Source organism: Podarcis liolepis (genome assembly GCF_965112155.1).
Source record: "Podarcis liolepis genome assembly, chromosome: 17".
In the NCBI taxonomy this organism is placed as follows: domain Eukaryota; kingdom Metazoa; phylum Chordata; class Lepidosauria; order Squamata; family Lacertidae; genus Podarcis; species Podarcis liolepis.
The window spans coordinates 31,051,052-31,065,086 of record NC_139571.1 but is presented as its reverse complement, the minus strand read 5'-3'; the positions used below and the strand labels follow the sequence as shown (position 1 = coordinate 31,065,086).

General features: G+C 44.6%; 1 protein-coding gene across 10 annotated transcripts in view; it reads left to right on the top strand.

Annotated features, from left to right (window-relative positions):
• The window catches only part of ZNF462 (zinc finger protein 462), a 137,473-nt gene that overhangs the window by 72,902 nt on the left and 50,536 nt on the right, over positions 1 to 14,035 (top strand). For 7 of the 10 annotated variants that reach the window (XM_083481350.1, XM_083481349.1, XM_083481344.1 and 4 more), the window contains exons 6-7: positions 7,917 to 8,035; positions 13,762 to 13,953. In XM_083481350.1, the coding sequence (XP_083337476.1) occupies positions 7,917 to 8,035; positions 13,762 to 13,953 (311 nt within the window). The remainder of the gene's footprint in view (positions 1 to 7,916; positions 8,036 to 13,761; positions 13,954 to 14,035) is intronic. The other 3 variants (XM_083481353.1, XM_083481352.1, XM_083481345.1) reach the window with 1 other exon arrangement.

Sequence of the window (14,035 nt, the reverse complement as noted above, 5' to 3'; positions counted from 1 at the left end):
TCTCGATCTATCTGTTCTTAACACGAAAATGTGTACTTTGGCGGGGAAGTGGGGCGCGTTGTAACTAGAGATTCATGCATTGAACTGACAGTACAGATGTTTGGGCCTCTACAACTTTTTGCCATTCTTTACGGGATAAACCACTCACTGCAAAAATGTCCATGATGGGAACAAGAGAGAATGTGGGGCAGATAGTTATCTCTTTGAGGTAGATGCCTTTGCCTTCCCCCACCCCTGACCGCATCGCCCCAATCTGAGCCTTTCCCCGCTCTACTCTGTTTGCACACAGTGTCACCATTGAGTTGTCGGTGCTGGATTTCTTTAAAAGCAGGCAACTGGATTCATGCCTGCCTTATTGCTCTCAGAATACAGTGGTACCTCGAGTTACATACGCTTCAGGTTACATAGACTCCGCTAACCCAGAAATAGTACCTTGGGTTAAGAACTTTGCTTCAGGATGAGAACAGAAATCATGCAGCGGTAGCAGGAGGCCCAATTAGCTAAAGTGGTGCTTCAGGTTAAGAACAGTTTCAGGTTAAGAACGGACCTCCAGAATGAATTAAGTTCTTAACCCGAGGTACCACTGTACTACCATCATTTCATTGTGTGCCCGGTGCAGAGGCCTGGCCAGTGAAGTAGAAGAAGCCATATTTAAGCTGCAGTCCCAAACACACGTACTAGGGAGTAAACCTCATTGAACAGAGCAGGAGTTAGGTCTGAGTAGGCTTGCTTGGGACTGGGGATGTTAGATGCTAGTAGCAACCAGAACAGAATGATCTTCACCTTTCCCTGAAAGCAGAGTGGGAACCACTCTGGTGAAAAAGACCAACACTTGTTTTACAGCAGGTGAACTGGTTTCCCTCCTCCTTTCCTGGTATTCCACTTGCAGTCCAATCCACAGCCCGCAAGCAACTGGGAAGTCCCCAATGGTTCCCCCAAAAGTCTCCACTTCCTGCCTCACCTGTGTGGACTTTTCTAGACTGAGGAATAGCAGCCTGGATGTCGCCTTGAAAAGTCCCATCAAGTTGAGGAAGAAAGTAGGGCGGTGCAATTCTTTACCCACTTCTTCCTTTGTCTTTCTGGAGTTTCCCGATCACTGGGATAAAGAGCTGAATCAGCTCTGGATCAAGTTGACAGATTCACCTCTGTGAAATTGTCTGCCTGTGTCATCTAAAGAGGATTGAGGCATGTAGAAGCAAAGTAGGTTGGCTGGGAGTGAGCAGAGTATGGAAATCCCAGGGAGATGCTGTTCGTTGGCGGGGGGGGGGCTGTGTGTGTGTGTGTGTGTGTGAGAGAGAGAGAGAGAGAGAGAGAGAGAGAGAGAGAGAGAATGAATATGGATGAAGAGAAGACAAAGGGGGCGTCCTTGCACACTTTGCCATTGGCTTTGCCCACCACTGGTAAAGGTAAAGGGACCCCTGACCATTAGCTCCAGACGACTCTGGGGCTGCGGCACTCATCTCGCTTTACTGGCTGAGGGAGCCGGCGTACAGCTTCCGGGTCATGTGGCCAGCGTGACTAAGCCGCTTCTGGTGAAACCAGAGCAGCGCACAGAAACGCCATTTACCTTCCTGCCGGAGCGGTACCTATTTATCTACTTGCACTTTGACATGCTTTCAAACTGCTAGGTTGGCAGGAGCAGGGATGGAGCAATGGGAGCTCACTCCGTCGCGGGGATTCTAACCGCCGACCTTCTGATTGGCAAGTCCTAGGCTCTGTGGTTTAACCCACAGTGCCACCCGCGTGCCAGCCCACCACTGGTATGCAGCCCTTAACCACATTCCCCAGTGGGAACCGGCCCCCAAAGTTTCCCCACCCCTGCTGTATTCAATCAGTGGCTCTGAACCAGCCTAGGACTTTTGTCACAGAACGCTGCATATGGAAATAATTTTCTTTGAATAAAAATACAGTCTAAAAGTATGGGAAACTCCCCCCTCCCCCCTTGCCTTTGAGGGGTGGAATTAGGAAAATGTAGGCTTTTCTAGCATTTGGTATCTGTAATATATGTCTAAAATTAACCCTGAGGTCTCGTGTGTCCAAGGGGTTGTGGTGGAAATATTAAGTAGAGTCTTACCCATCTTGCTGACAGAAGAGGAAGGTTTGCTAAAGTATCATCAGGCATCACTTAATATTCAGGATAAATTCACTTTTGAATACATTTGTAGAGAAATGGAAGGAGTTAATATTTTTAATTGACAATGTATTATTTAAAATTAGGAAGTACAACATTTACATATTTGAGATAGAACACCTTTGAGAGATACAATCATACCCCGAGTGGAATATGCTTCATGTTGAGCACGTTTGAGTTGCACTCCGCGGCAACCACGGAGCGCGTGACTTCCGGGTTTCGCTGCTCGTGCATGCGCAGGCGCTCAAAATGACCATGCGCAGAAGCGGTGAAAAGCAACACGCACAGACGTGCCGTCGCTAGTTATGTTTGCTTCTGGATGCAAATGGGGCTCTGGGACGGATCCCATTCGCATCCCGAGGTACCACTGTATCTACCTTTACAGTTTGTGCTCCTGATATAAACTAGATGCAAGATGCTAGATAATGTGAGCAGTGCTAATTTTTTTCTAGAAAAATAGGTGCCGGTACTCATTATGAAGTTGTTACATTAAGTGCCACACTTTTTAACAACAAAAAAGAGAGGTGCTGGTAGTACGCATCCTTCAATATCCCCTGGGGGGGGAGAAGCGCTGAATTGTTGAGTCTAATGTTATGGACTGGTGAATAGATTTAGCAGTTATATTTATTTATAAAAAGTATTTAAATGACCCCAAGTGCCAGTGAACTGCCTCCTTCCCACTCATTCATTGCGAACGCTGACCCAAATACTAAACGCTGGTAAACGTGTGTGAGTTGCAAATGATAACAAAAGCAGAGAAAACCAGAGCCATTCTTTAAAATAAAAGTAGATTGCTATGTTCAGTTTACATTACTTGCGTGTATGTGCTCAGTCAATGGCTTTTGATACAAGAATGTGGGTAATTTAAAAGAATACAAGCGACCCCGTTTTAATATGTGAAATGCTGGAGGGCTGGGTTTTTCCTCTCTCTCTTTCCATAGTCCTTCTCTGCACTGCTTATTTATTAATGGATTTTCTCCTCTGAACCTCTTCACACTTCCTCACAATTCTGTCAAGTCCATCCTGGCTTCTCTCCTGGGTGGAAAGATAGGAATCTCTCTTCTGAACAGAAACATGGAACCACTAGGGGCGGCATTTACAGAGGGACAGGGATAAAATTGTATTAGTCCTCTCTCTCTCTCTCTCTCTCTCTCTCTCTCTCTCTCTCTCTCTCTCACACACACACACACACACACACACACACAAATGTGTTTTAAGACACTGAACCTTAACATTTCCCCCTCCTTCCAACCTTCAGAACACAAGGATTTTTAAAATTATTTTTCTATAAAAGTCTTGTAAAAAATTTTTTTAGGATGGCCTTCACACTGGCATGTAGAGAGCATCTTCCTATGTTGGAAATTACATTCACAGCACTCTCAGAACATCACTCACAGTTCACCTTCTTAGTATGGCGAACTTACTGAATCTTTAATATTTTGATGCAATAAATTGAAGCCTATAGTGATTAAATTAATACACTTTCCCAAGCTGTACATTAACCCTTTTTATGTTTTTGTAAGCTATATATTTTCTTTATATCGTTTTCAAGCAGTTGATGAGATACTACAAATTAGGACTCTGAATTCTGATCAATTTCAGCTCCCCCCACCCTCGTCTTGTTAAATAACAAGAAATGTGAAATGCAGAGCTTATGATGTAATCCTTGCTGTCTAGATCGATTCTGGGATGAGAAAATCATTTCTTCCAAGTTTCAAATTGGTTTACCAAATAACAGACAATTCCTGGAATAAAAACAGCAACACACACACCAAGAGAAACTTGCATGTTACTTTCGCAGTAGGAATTTAAGAGGCTACAAGACTAAAACATTCCAGTATAATCTACACGATATCAAATAAATAGGGCAGGGTGCAATCCTGTACTGAAGATATAGCAACTGGGGAACGATAGGATTCTGTGGGAGCCCTGCTATGCTGGCAAAACACCTTGGATAAGCTGGTGCAGACTCCACTGGCAGAGCCATTTCACCAGTGTGAAGATACGCCAAAGGAATGGCTGAACTGGGAGATGGGAGTCACGGGTGGGATGTGGGGAGCACAGGGAAGAAGCACATGGTTAGGCCACATCTATACTGCTTCAGTTCATGGCCACAGTCCTGTTGGCAATGCAACACCATTCCCAGACACGGTGCACAAAATTTCAATGGGACAGGAGGTGGGGAAAATGCATTGACAACTGCCCCTTCTTTTTTTAGAAAAAGTTTTATTTATTTGGTTCTTCTTTTTTAGAAAAAGTTTTATTTATTTATTTATTTGGTTTTTCAGATTCAAATTTCACAATCGTATATTGAACATAAATTATAAAAACAAGATAAAAAAATTCCTTCCAGTAGCACCTTAAAGACCAACTAAGTGCTACTGGAAGACCAACTAAGTGCTACTGGAAGACCAACTAAATGCTACTGGAAGGAATTTTTTTATTTTGACTATGGCAGACCAACACGGCTACCTATCTGTTATAAAAACAAGATTCTAAGGCATCTCCTGGACTTCCATCCTCCCCTTTGTGGGTCTCATTAGACTAGACTAGACTAGACTAGACTAGACTAGACTAGACTAGACTAGAATTTATTATTTATACCCTGCCAATCTGGCTGGGCTTCCCCAGCCACTCTGGGCGGCCTCCAACAGAGTATTAAAATACAGTGGTCTGTTAAACATTAAAAGCTTCCCTAAACAGGGCTGCCTTCAGATGTCTTCTAAAAGTCTGGTAGTTGTTCTTCTCTTTGACATCTGGTAGGAGGGCGTTCCACAGGGCGGGTGCCACCACCAAGAAGGCCCTCTGCCTGGCTCCCTGTAACTTGGCTTCTCGCAGTGAGGGAACCACTAGAAGGCCCTCGGTGCTGGACCTCAGTGTTCGGGCAGAACGATGGGGATGGAGACACTCCTTCAGGAATACTGGACCGAGGCCATTTGGGGCTTTATTCCTTATTAATCATTTCCTCCTGCATCTTTTATGATGATCCAAATCTCCATTATATCAAAAATTCACCATTAAACTACAAGTGATATTACAATCCTACTAATGATTTTAACTGTTTACAGTGGTCTTTAATAGAAGTTATAATTTTTGCCCATTCTTTATTAAAATTTTGCTCTTCCTGCTTTCTGATTCTTCCGGTCATTTTAACCATTTTGGCATAGTCCATCAACTTCATCAGCCATTCTTCTCTGGTAGGGACTTTTATCTTCTTTCCAACTCTGGAAAACTGTCCCTTCTAGGTCACCACAACAGAGCATAGTGTATTGCGGGACTCGGCACCCAGTTACAGCACACCAACACCCAGTATGTAAAACCCCACTCAGGGAGACCAAGACTCAGATGATGAGATGCATGGCATGAGGCTATAACTCTCTAGCACTCGCCATGCACCCTAAGAGCTCACAAGGTTCTGGCAATGGGAAATTATAAAGAAAGGACCCTCCACACAAAACTGTTCAGAATACACATGGGGACTTGACACTGCTAATGCTTCTGTGCCTAGAACTCTTTAGCAGGTACCTCACCTTGGGACTCCAGACACATCAAGAAGACTCACTCAACACAATGAGAGCGGCAGGACAGAGCACTCAACCCAGGTAAGCAAGGGAAGGGTGAGGGACACATACCTGCTGTCTCCCATGTTTCTCCCAACCTATTTGCCATTGCCTCAATGGTGCAGTGGTGAGAAGTGTCTCACACATGCACGAGAGGCCCTCATCCCCACACGCAGGTATTTCTTTTTTTGACCGGGCACCCTGTTCTGAGCCTTGCTACTGCCGTCCAAACATACGTCAGCATTTTTTCCTTCGGTGCATAGAGTGAAACAGCCGTGTTTCACTGCAAACCCCAAGGGGGTAATAAAGTCTCTGCAACCTCCCTTTCAGTGAAGGGATGAGGCTTTGGAAGAAGCGCTGGCTCAACAGCAGGTTGTGGCACCGCTCCTCCTTCCCTATCACTTCTTTACAAACATCTGCCATGCATCCAGTAGATTTGTGTAAGTGTGTGACTACTGCTCTGAATTCTCTTGTGTCTCCTGCTTTTCTACAGGCTGCTTCCCGCAAGCGCAGGATTTATCCCACACAGCGTTCTGTTCAGAAGGGGACGTGACCAGGAGCAGTGTCCAGGATGCTTCCACCTGTTCCGCTGTGGAGGAACGGAAACACCTGTAGCTCCATGGCAAACCGTTAAGGAACAGGTGAAGGTGTCCCTCACCTGAAACTGGTGCCTGCTGCCCACCAAGCTACTGCTCAAGGCACAGGAGCCCTGCTGGGGCAACTGGTTGGCAACCCCACCCCCTCTATGTGTCTTTCCTTGCCGGGATCAACCATCCTAAAAGCTGCTCAGTAAAGGTTTTGCAATTGGCCTGTGTGTCGTTTCTTTATTTCCGATTGACAGATGGGAATCCCTTTCTCGCACCCTAGTAGGATCTGGCTTCTCTTGGCCTGGGGGGGTGGCACTCTGAAGGGGCAGGGAACGCGGTGAAATCAGGGGCAGTGGCCCCAACCCTCTGCAGCTGATTTTTCTTGGGTTGCCTGGGGGCAGGCCTTACAGTGTGAACAAATGGGAGGGAGGGAGGGATGAGGAAAGGAAAGATGTGGTTTGCTGGGAAATGGCCAACCAGTCTAGCCTATTAGGCAAAATAGCAGGGCTGGGGAGGGAGAGGGGGAATCTGTCATGTGGGTTGCCTGGGGAAGGATTGGGCCAGAAAGGCTGGGTGGCCGTGCAGGAAACGTGTCTGACTTGCTGCTGTTGGAAGCAAGACGCTCAACTGAATTTATTGTAATCTAGTCCAGCAAAGGCAGATTTATCAATTTTTTGCAGGCTGGTTCTGCCCTGATAGCAATAATTTCACCATGGATATCTTTATTTGCTTGCATTAGGAAATGTGCTCTTTAGTGTAAGCATTGTGACTGTGTCTCTGCTAAGAAATTTGTGCTCCCTTGCACAAATAGGCACAGACCTTTTTCTCATGGCAGAAAGCAGGAACTTCTCAACCACCTGCTGAATATTCTTATTTCAACTGATAAATATTAAAATGAATGAACAATGGCCAGTCAGATAAAAAGGGAAAAGCTCTTGAAGTTACTGTGTATTTGCATAGAGATTAGCTATGGAGACTCAACGTCCTCTTTTCCTCATATGAACACACTGCAGGCACGTTTGGACTGGATCTAAAAGGATAGGGAAAGTTGCTGTTTTTCAACATTTCAAAATTCTACCTATTTGTTTTCCCAGATACATGTTCAACTTTTCGGTTTGCAGCACAAGTGAACGTTTGAAACTGACATTTGTTTTAATATTATTTGAGTTGCAGGCTTGGAAAGAAGTATTTATAGATAGAATGAGTTTGTTTACAGGAGGGTGAATTTCAACTGAACGTTAGGGGGGGAAAACTCAGGTTGTTTCTGAGTTTTTAGAGCAAGCTAAGAGGATCTGGTAGCTATATTTTGGTTTTGCTCCTTTATTAATCCTGACATTAGCCTGCTAAGTCATCTTCAAAGCAAGCTTCCCCCCCCCTTATGATTTTATATCCTTGGCTTTATCAATTGTTGCGCCTACTTGCCATAATCATTGGGTGCAAGACATGAACCAGATACAACCCAGTTTGGCTTTTGTTGGCTTGTATCTTACGCAGATTTCTCTGCCACGCTTCTTTCTGCCAGTGTTAAGTCAAAGAAGTCTTACATTCAAGTGCCATCCAGTTTTCAGCTGAAAAAAATGATTCACAATTTCCCCTTCTTTCCTTTTGCTTCTCATTGCCGCTTCTCCCTTGACAAAGTTTGGATCGCCATATGCAAGCCCACCATGGACATCATAAACCATTCCGCTGCAAACTCTGCCCTTTCAAGTCCTCCTATAACAGCCGGCTGAAAACTCACCTACTCAAAGCTCATGCTGGTAAGTCTTATTCCTCCATTTCATGGTGAAGAAGGTCTTTAAAGCATCTCTCCTTCCCCCCCACCCTTGCAGCTACTGCTGCTGTTAATCAGCCAGCTTGTCATTTTTTTTAAATCATTTTATTGCCTTGGAGTGTGCGTTCAACCCAATCAGGAGAAAGGTGTAGGTGCAGTGTTGAAGTTAAGGCAACATTACGTTGAGCAGAACTGAACTTGGAATTGGGCCAATCACATTAGGTGAAGAGGTGATCCCAAATTGGCAGGTCAGAACAGCAAGCCGGGTTGGAAATCAGGCCCATAAATTAATCTGCCATTGAGGCGGGAAGCAGAGAAAGAAGTAGAAGGAATACTCTTGAGATTCCTTTTCAAGTCTTAAGGGTAAGGCTTTCTGGAAGATGTTTGTGAGGCAAATGCATTGAGCACTGTGGCAAGGGAGAGCTGTGTCAAATTTTCACCTTCAAACGTTTTTAGATGAAATGCATGCTTTCAAAGAGGAGGGAAATCATCCTGAAAGGGGATTATCTTTCATTTTCCCCCATGCTCTATTTTAACCCGTGCGCAGCCATTCTCCATGCCCCTGCAAAAATACCTCGCTGCTTTGCACTATTTTATTTATTTCAAAGAACCACAAAGGGCTTCTTCCACGATGTGCTTCTTGCCAATCAGGGATCCCAGGGTGAATGTAACGATGTCATGTCTACTTCAGTGAGAGCAAATGAAGTCACAGTGGAGCTCACATTAGGATGAACCCCAGAATGTACATTCAGACACACGTGTCACGGAGAACAGTGGAATGTGTGCTTGAATGCGTGTTTTCATGCACATCCGAATGTGTGTTCCAAGAGACTCTAGCTCATCCCGATATGCATTCCTGGTGCACATTTTGGCTGCGTCTCCCTGTTTTGTTGCATTGCAGTGCCTTCATTGCTGCAGTGCTTCCAAACAAGGAGTGTCACCCTGGTTGGCCAGGGCAACTGGGATGCACCCCTTCTCCCCCTACAAGTGCCTCTTTGAGCATCTTCTCCCCCACCTCTACAAAGGAAGGAGAACTTTTTGATGGGTTTTGAAAGTATTTATGTAACTCGGCTATCCTGGTTTGGCTCAGCTCTGCTAAGAATCAGAACTAGAGAGGCAGGTTTTGTGTTCCCTGGAACCTAAACTTCCTACGGCAGCATATCTTAGGCCACGAGAGCTTCATGGATGGGTGTGTTTGGTGGGAAATTAATGGGTAGTAATTTTTGGCCATGGTCTTCATTAGCAACAGGTAGTTCAGTTTGGTACCTGATTCATTAGTTCATGGGAACTTTGGTACTCATTTCAAAACCCAAGAGCTCTGATCAGTTTTGTGCTGAAGAGGCATAACTTCTTAGCTAAACGACAGCCATATTTTGGTTGAGTTCTGTAGCAGCGCCCATTTCAAAGATAAAGGTGAGAAGCTTCATGCAGTTCCATTTATCATTTAAAGTGTGGGTTGGTTGGTTGTTGTTGTTGTTTTATATATTGATGCCAACGTGTTGTTCAAGCATGTTATCATTCGTAACTGTATCTGTGCCAAGTCCAGTTCTTGTGGTTCAGCTTATTGGCTATTTATTGGCATTTATGTTGTGTACATCTCCCATATGTAGCAATTCTGTCAAGTATTCCTGGAGCGTTCTTGGTTTTGTCGGGAGGGGGGCCCAGATTTTAGGGGGAGTGGGGATGGCTTCCTGGGAGGCTGTGTCTTCTTGGGCTCTTCCCAATGACCATAACTCTTCCAAATTGTTAGAGAACAGGACATGCTGAATTTTCTTTACTGAATGTGTCACATCTTGTCCTTAACTACCCACAAGTCAATTATTTAAATTACGTTACTCCAACAATAACATTTAAAAATAATGGATGGGGCTCCTATGGTCTATAAACACTCATACACAGTCCACTAGCTTTATTAAATCATGTAACAATCATTCTTGAAGGCATGCATTTCAAAACATTGGGGCAGTGTGATTTCACAGTATCACTTGGTCCTTCTGAAGTTGTAGTTTGGTAGTTAGTACAGAAGTTTGCATAGCAGGGTCCTTCTGCCTTAACTGTTTCTTTCTTCAAACTATTCATGAAACGAATCACAACTGTAAACCAGTTGGCAGCATTTTTTTGTTCCAACTAAATATAAAGTTATGAAAGGCATGGAGAGGAAGGATAAAGCGTGACACCCCCCCCCTTTCTGTCTCATATGTACAGAACTTTCTGCAGGTTCAAGATCAACAAGAAGTACTATTTTTACTCAGTGCAGGATGGATTTATTAATCCTTTAACAAAAGCCACTAGCCGGAGGTTAAACAAAATAATGCGGGAATACATCAATGGCAGTAAGCCTACATGGACCTTTCATATACAGCAGGGATAGGGAATCAGTGGTCTTCCAGGTATTGTTGGACTACATCTCCCATAATCCCTGGTATTGGTGACTGGACTTGATAGGAATTGCAGCCCCACTATATCTGGAGAGCTACAGGTTCCCCATCCCTGATATGCCAAGTCTTTCTGCCTCTGAATTAGCAGATGCTCAGGACAAGATGCTTTCACATCTTGCATCTAAAGCTTCATGGGACATTGGTTGGCCAACGGAATGCTAGGCTGGATGGCCCCTTCTTCTGATCCAGCGGGACTATTCATTTCAGCTCATGCATGTGCATAATGTAGCTCAGGGTTAGTTTCATTTGGCTGAACTGGGAAATGTCCAGATACTGCAATTGTCATTTGAAATCTTTGAGGGGAAAACACAAAAGTTTTGCTGTTGACATAGCATTCCCATTTCTGTTCTGATGCAAACAACTTGGATCAGTTGGATTAAAATCTCTTGGGTTGAAATGTATAGCTGCACTTTTTGGCTTCTTCATTTGACCTGCTGTCATTACTTTTTTTCTTTTCTTTGTTGTTGTTGTTGTCATCGTCAGTTTCATAACTTAAAGTGTGTTGCCGCTTTCTCCCCAGTCATTTCCGTCAATCTGCACAATAACGATTGATTATTATACTTCACTGTGTTTTTTTTCTGATTTGTTAAGTTTGGACAAGGTTGTTGCTGCTTTAAATGGTAGAGAGAATCTTACAAAATTCTGAGCGTAGTGGCTTTGGCACGGGCAGCTAACGGCAGCAGTCCGTAGATGAAGTAACATAAACCCAGTTTATGTGAGCATGAAAAGGCATTTGTGCAACAACCAGTGGGGCCAGTGGGGGTTATTTTACTCACCCACTGCCCAGTTTGCCTGTATTCACCCTGCAACCCAGTTTGCCTTTGTAATGGGCTTGACTGTAACATGCATAGGCCCAACTAAGTGGGATGTTTCACCAACAGAAACAGGAATAAGTATGGTGGGTGGTGAATAGGGAAGATTTGTGGGCCCTGCTTTATGTGTATAGGTGCCACTTGCCTGTGGGTGACACAAACGAGAGGAAAGGCAGCAGGGCTTGAGGCCTGCTGTGACCCAATTAAATGTATTTTGGGGTATGCATTGCTATTGGAAAACAGGAATCATATGCCTACCCTTGTGGGGCTGGATCTTCCCTCTTTGCTGCTTTCTCTGTTGATTCCAAATGGCATCTTCCCAATCCTGCCTCAGCTGCTTGCAATCCTTTTTCCCCCTTCTTTTTTTTGAATTCCTGCACTGACCAACTCATCTGTTTTCTGGAAAGGAAGCGGTGATGTTTGTTATGCTTAGTTAAATATTTTAGAGCCATTTCATCGCCCCAAGTTTAATTGGTTTGATGCTCGCTTTAAGAGTCTCCTTTGGCTTTCTCCTTCATAAGCAAATCATGCATCTCTTTTTGGTACCTCTCTTTTGTGCACAAACCCAGAGGGTGGTATGAACCACACTAAATATACTGCTGTGGACTTGGGCGTCTATGGGCTTTTCCGTATCAAGCGATCTGTGCTGTCCCATTATCATCATCACATTATTTTGATAAATACAGTCCCCTTAAATCAGAGTTTTTAAAAGGTATTAATTTGGCTTATAACACTCGATAACACACTTCCTTTGTTGTGGCCAGTGGCCCATGTACATATTCTGGTCCATGGTCCTTCTGTCCAAGGAAGGACCAGAAGCAGGGCTCACCTTCTGTGCACAGCCTCACGTTGACCTTCTCATGCCCCTCTCATGGAGAAGTGAAGGACTGAGATCCATTTATTTGAATGTAGGATCTCCCTGCCCTATGGGACCCAACCTTTCATTCGGATTGGACCCAGAGGGCCCAAGAAATCTCCTGTTAGGTCATTCACTTGTCTCCACAGTGGAGAGGGGAACATGGGGAGAAGCAGAAAAGGTGAATAACAAGGAATCATGGAAACTGGGCGCCGTCTCTCACTGGATACAATCCTGGCTGAAGAAAGGAAATAATATGATTTCCCATTTATTCACCAATCCTCCAGAAAATGTTACAAATGCTGGTCAGTCCCCTTTCATGTCGGTGCAAGGTATACAGTTTAGGTTTTTCACAGTTCCAGCTTTAGTATGTGATAGAGGACTTTCTGTTTCCAAAGTGAGATTATTTTCACTACGTGGGATGCTATCTCCTATGTGTGTGCCACATCACAACCCAAGTCTTGGCCACTTTTGCTTCTCAGGTCATGGCTGCTTCCACATGCACTCCAAAAGCTGCTTTGCAACTTCTTTACGGCTTGGACCACAGTTCCTAACTGCATGGCTTTTCTTCTTTGCTTTGGCTCCTGTAGCACAGTTTCCATCTGGCTTTGTAATCTTGACTGTACAATGGCATTCTCAGGTTCTGTCCTTTATTGTTAACCTGCTCTGGCCCAAGCACTGCTTATGCTGCATCTCATTCCCAGGCCCTGCTTCATTGTGTTAGGCTTGCATAGCTCAAGGATTATCAGTCTGGCAGATGGTTTCACGTTGGGGGGGAAAAGAGCTCGTTCTTAGAGAACGGTTAGGAAGACGGATGGTAAAGGGGTGATACCAAATACAATGGCATTATTTACAGAGAACAGTAAAGCAAGGGATTTCTGAGGAGCTGTTTGCAGCCTGCATCAGGCTTATCCTCTAATGCCATAACCTTTCAAATTTCTGATTTGTTTTATATATACGCTGCTGTCCTTGTGTGCAAGAAAACATAAATGGGCTCTTCTCCATTTTCAAGTTAACTTCCAAAGAAAGCATTAATGGGCAACACCCACCCGCCTTTACGCCTAGCCCTGGTATTCAATGGGGTGTCTATGATTCCTCATCCATGGCCTCGTGACCCAAATCAGGATTGGGCAATGGTCACATCATTGGCCGCATGACCCACTAAGAGCCATGTCACATGGACAATGTGTTTGTGGTTTCAGCTTCCACCCCTGCTGTCTCCTTTCTTGAATCTTGGAAGGTTGACTTGTTTGCTGCAGGCAAAAGCTGTACCTCAGAGTAGCTTTGGGTTGGCATCTTCTACCTGTGGCAAATAAAATCAGCTGGTCCAGTTGCCATGCACAGTTAGGAGCTACAACCAGGGAGACAAAAGCATCCTCTGTGATGGCCCTATTGGCCCCGAGACCAATAGAAATAGGACAGTTAAAATGATTTTACTCTCTTTTTAGGACTACCCAGAGGAGGAACCCATGGGATTCTCACTGCTGAGTTGAATAGGAGGAGAAAGAGATTGCCCCCTTCCACCTACCCCTTTCCTCCCTTCCTATTCCCCACCCGACCTCTCGTCTTGTGAGCTGATGACTTGCCTGTTATTTCGCTCACCCAGGTGAACATGCCTACAAATGCTCCTGCTGCTCATTTTCCACCATGACAATCAGCCAGCTGAAAGAGCACTCCCTGAAAGTGCATGGGAAGGCACTGACACTACCAAGACCACGCATTGTCAGCCTTGTAACCTCGCATGCTCAACATGCCTCCATGAACCACACTACCGCTGAAGAAGTGGAAGACTCTAATGGTAAGAGGCGCTTCCATTAAAAAACAAGCACAACAACCCTAGAGCGAGGAATCAAATTCTTCTCTTTACTGGGGGAAAAAAA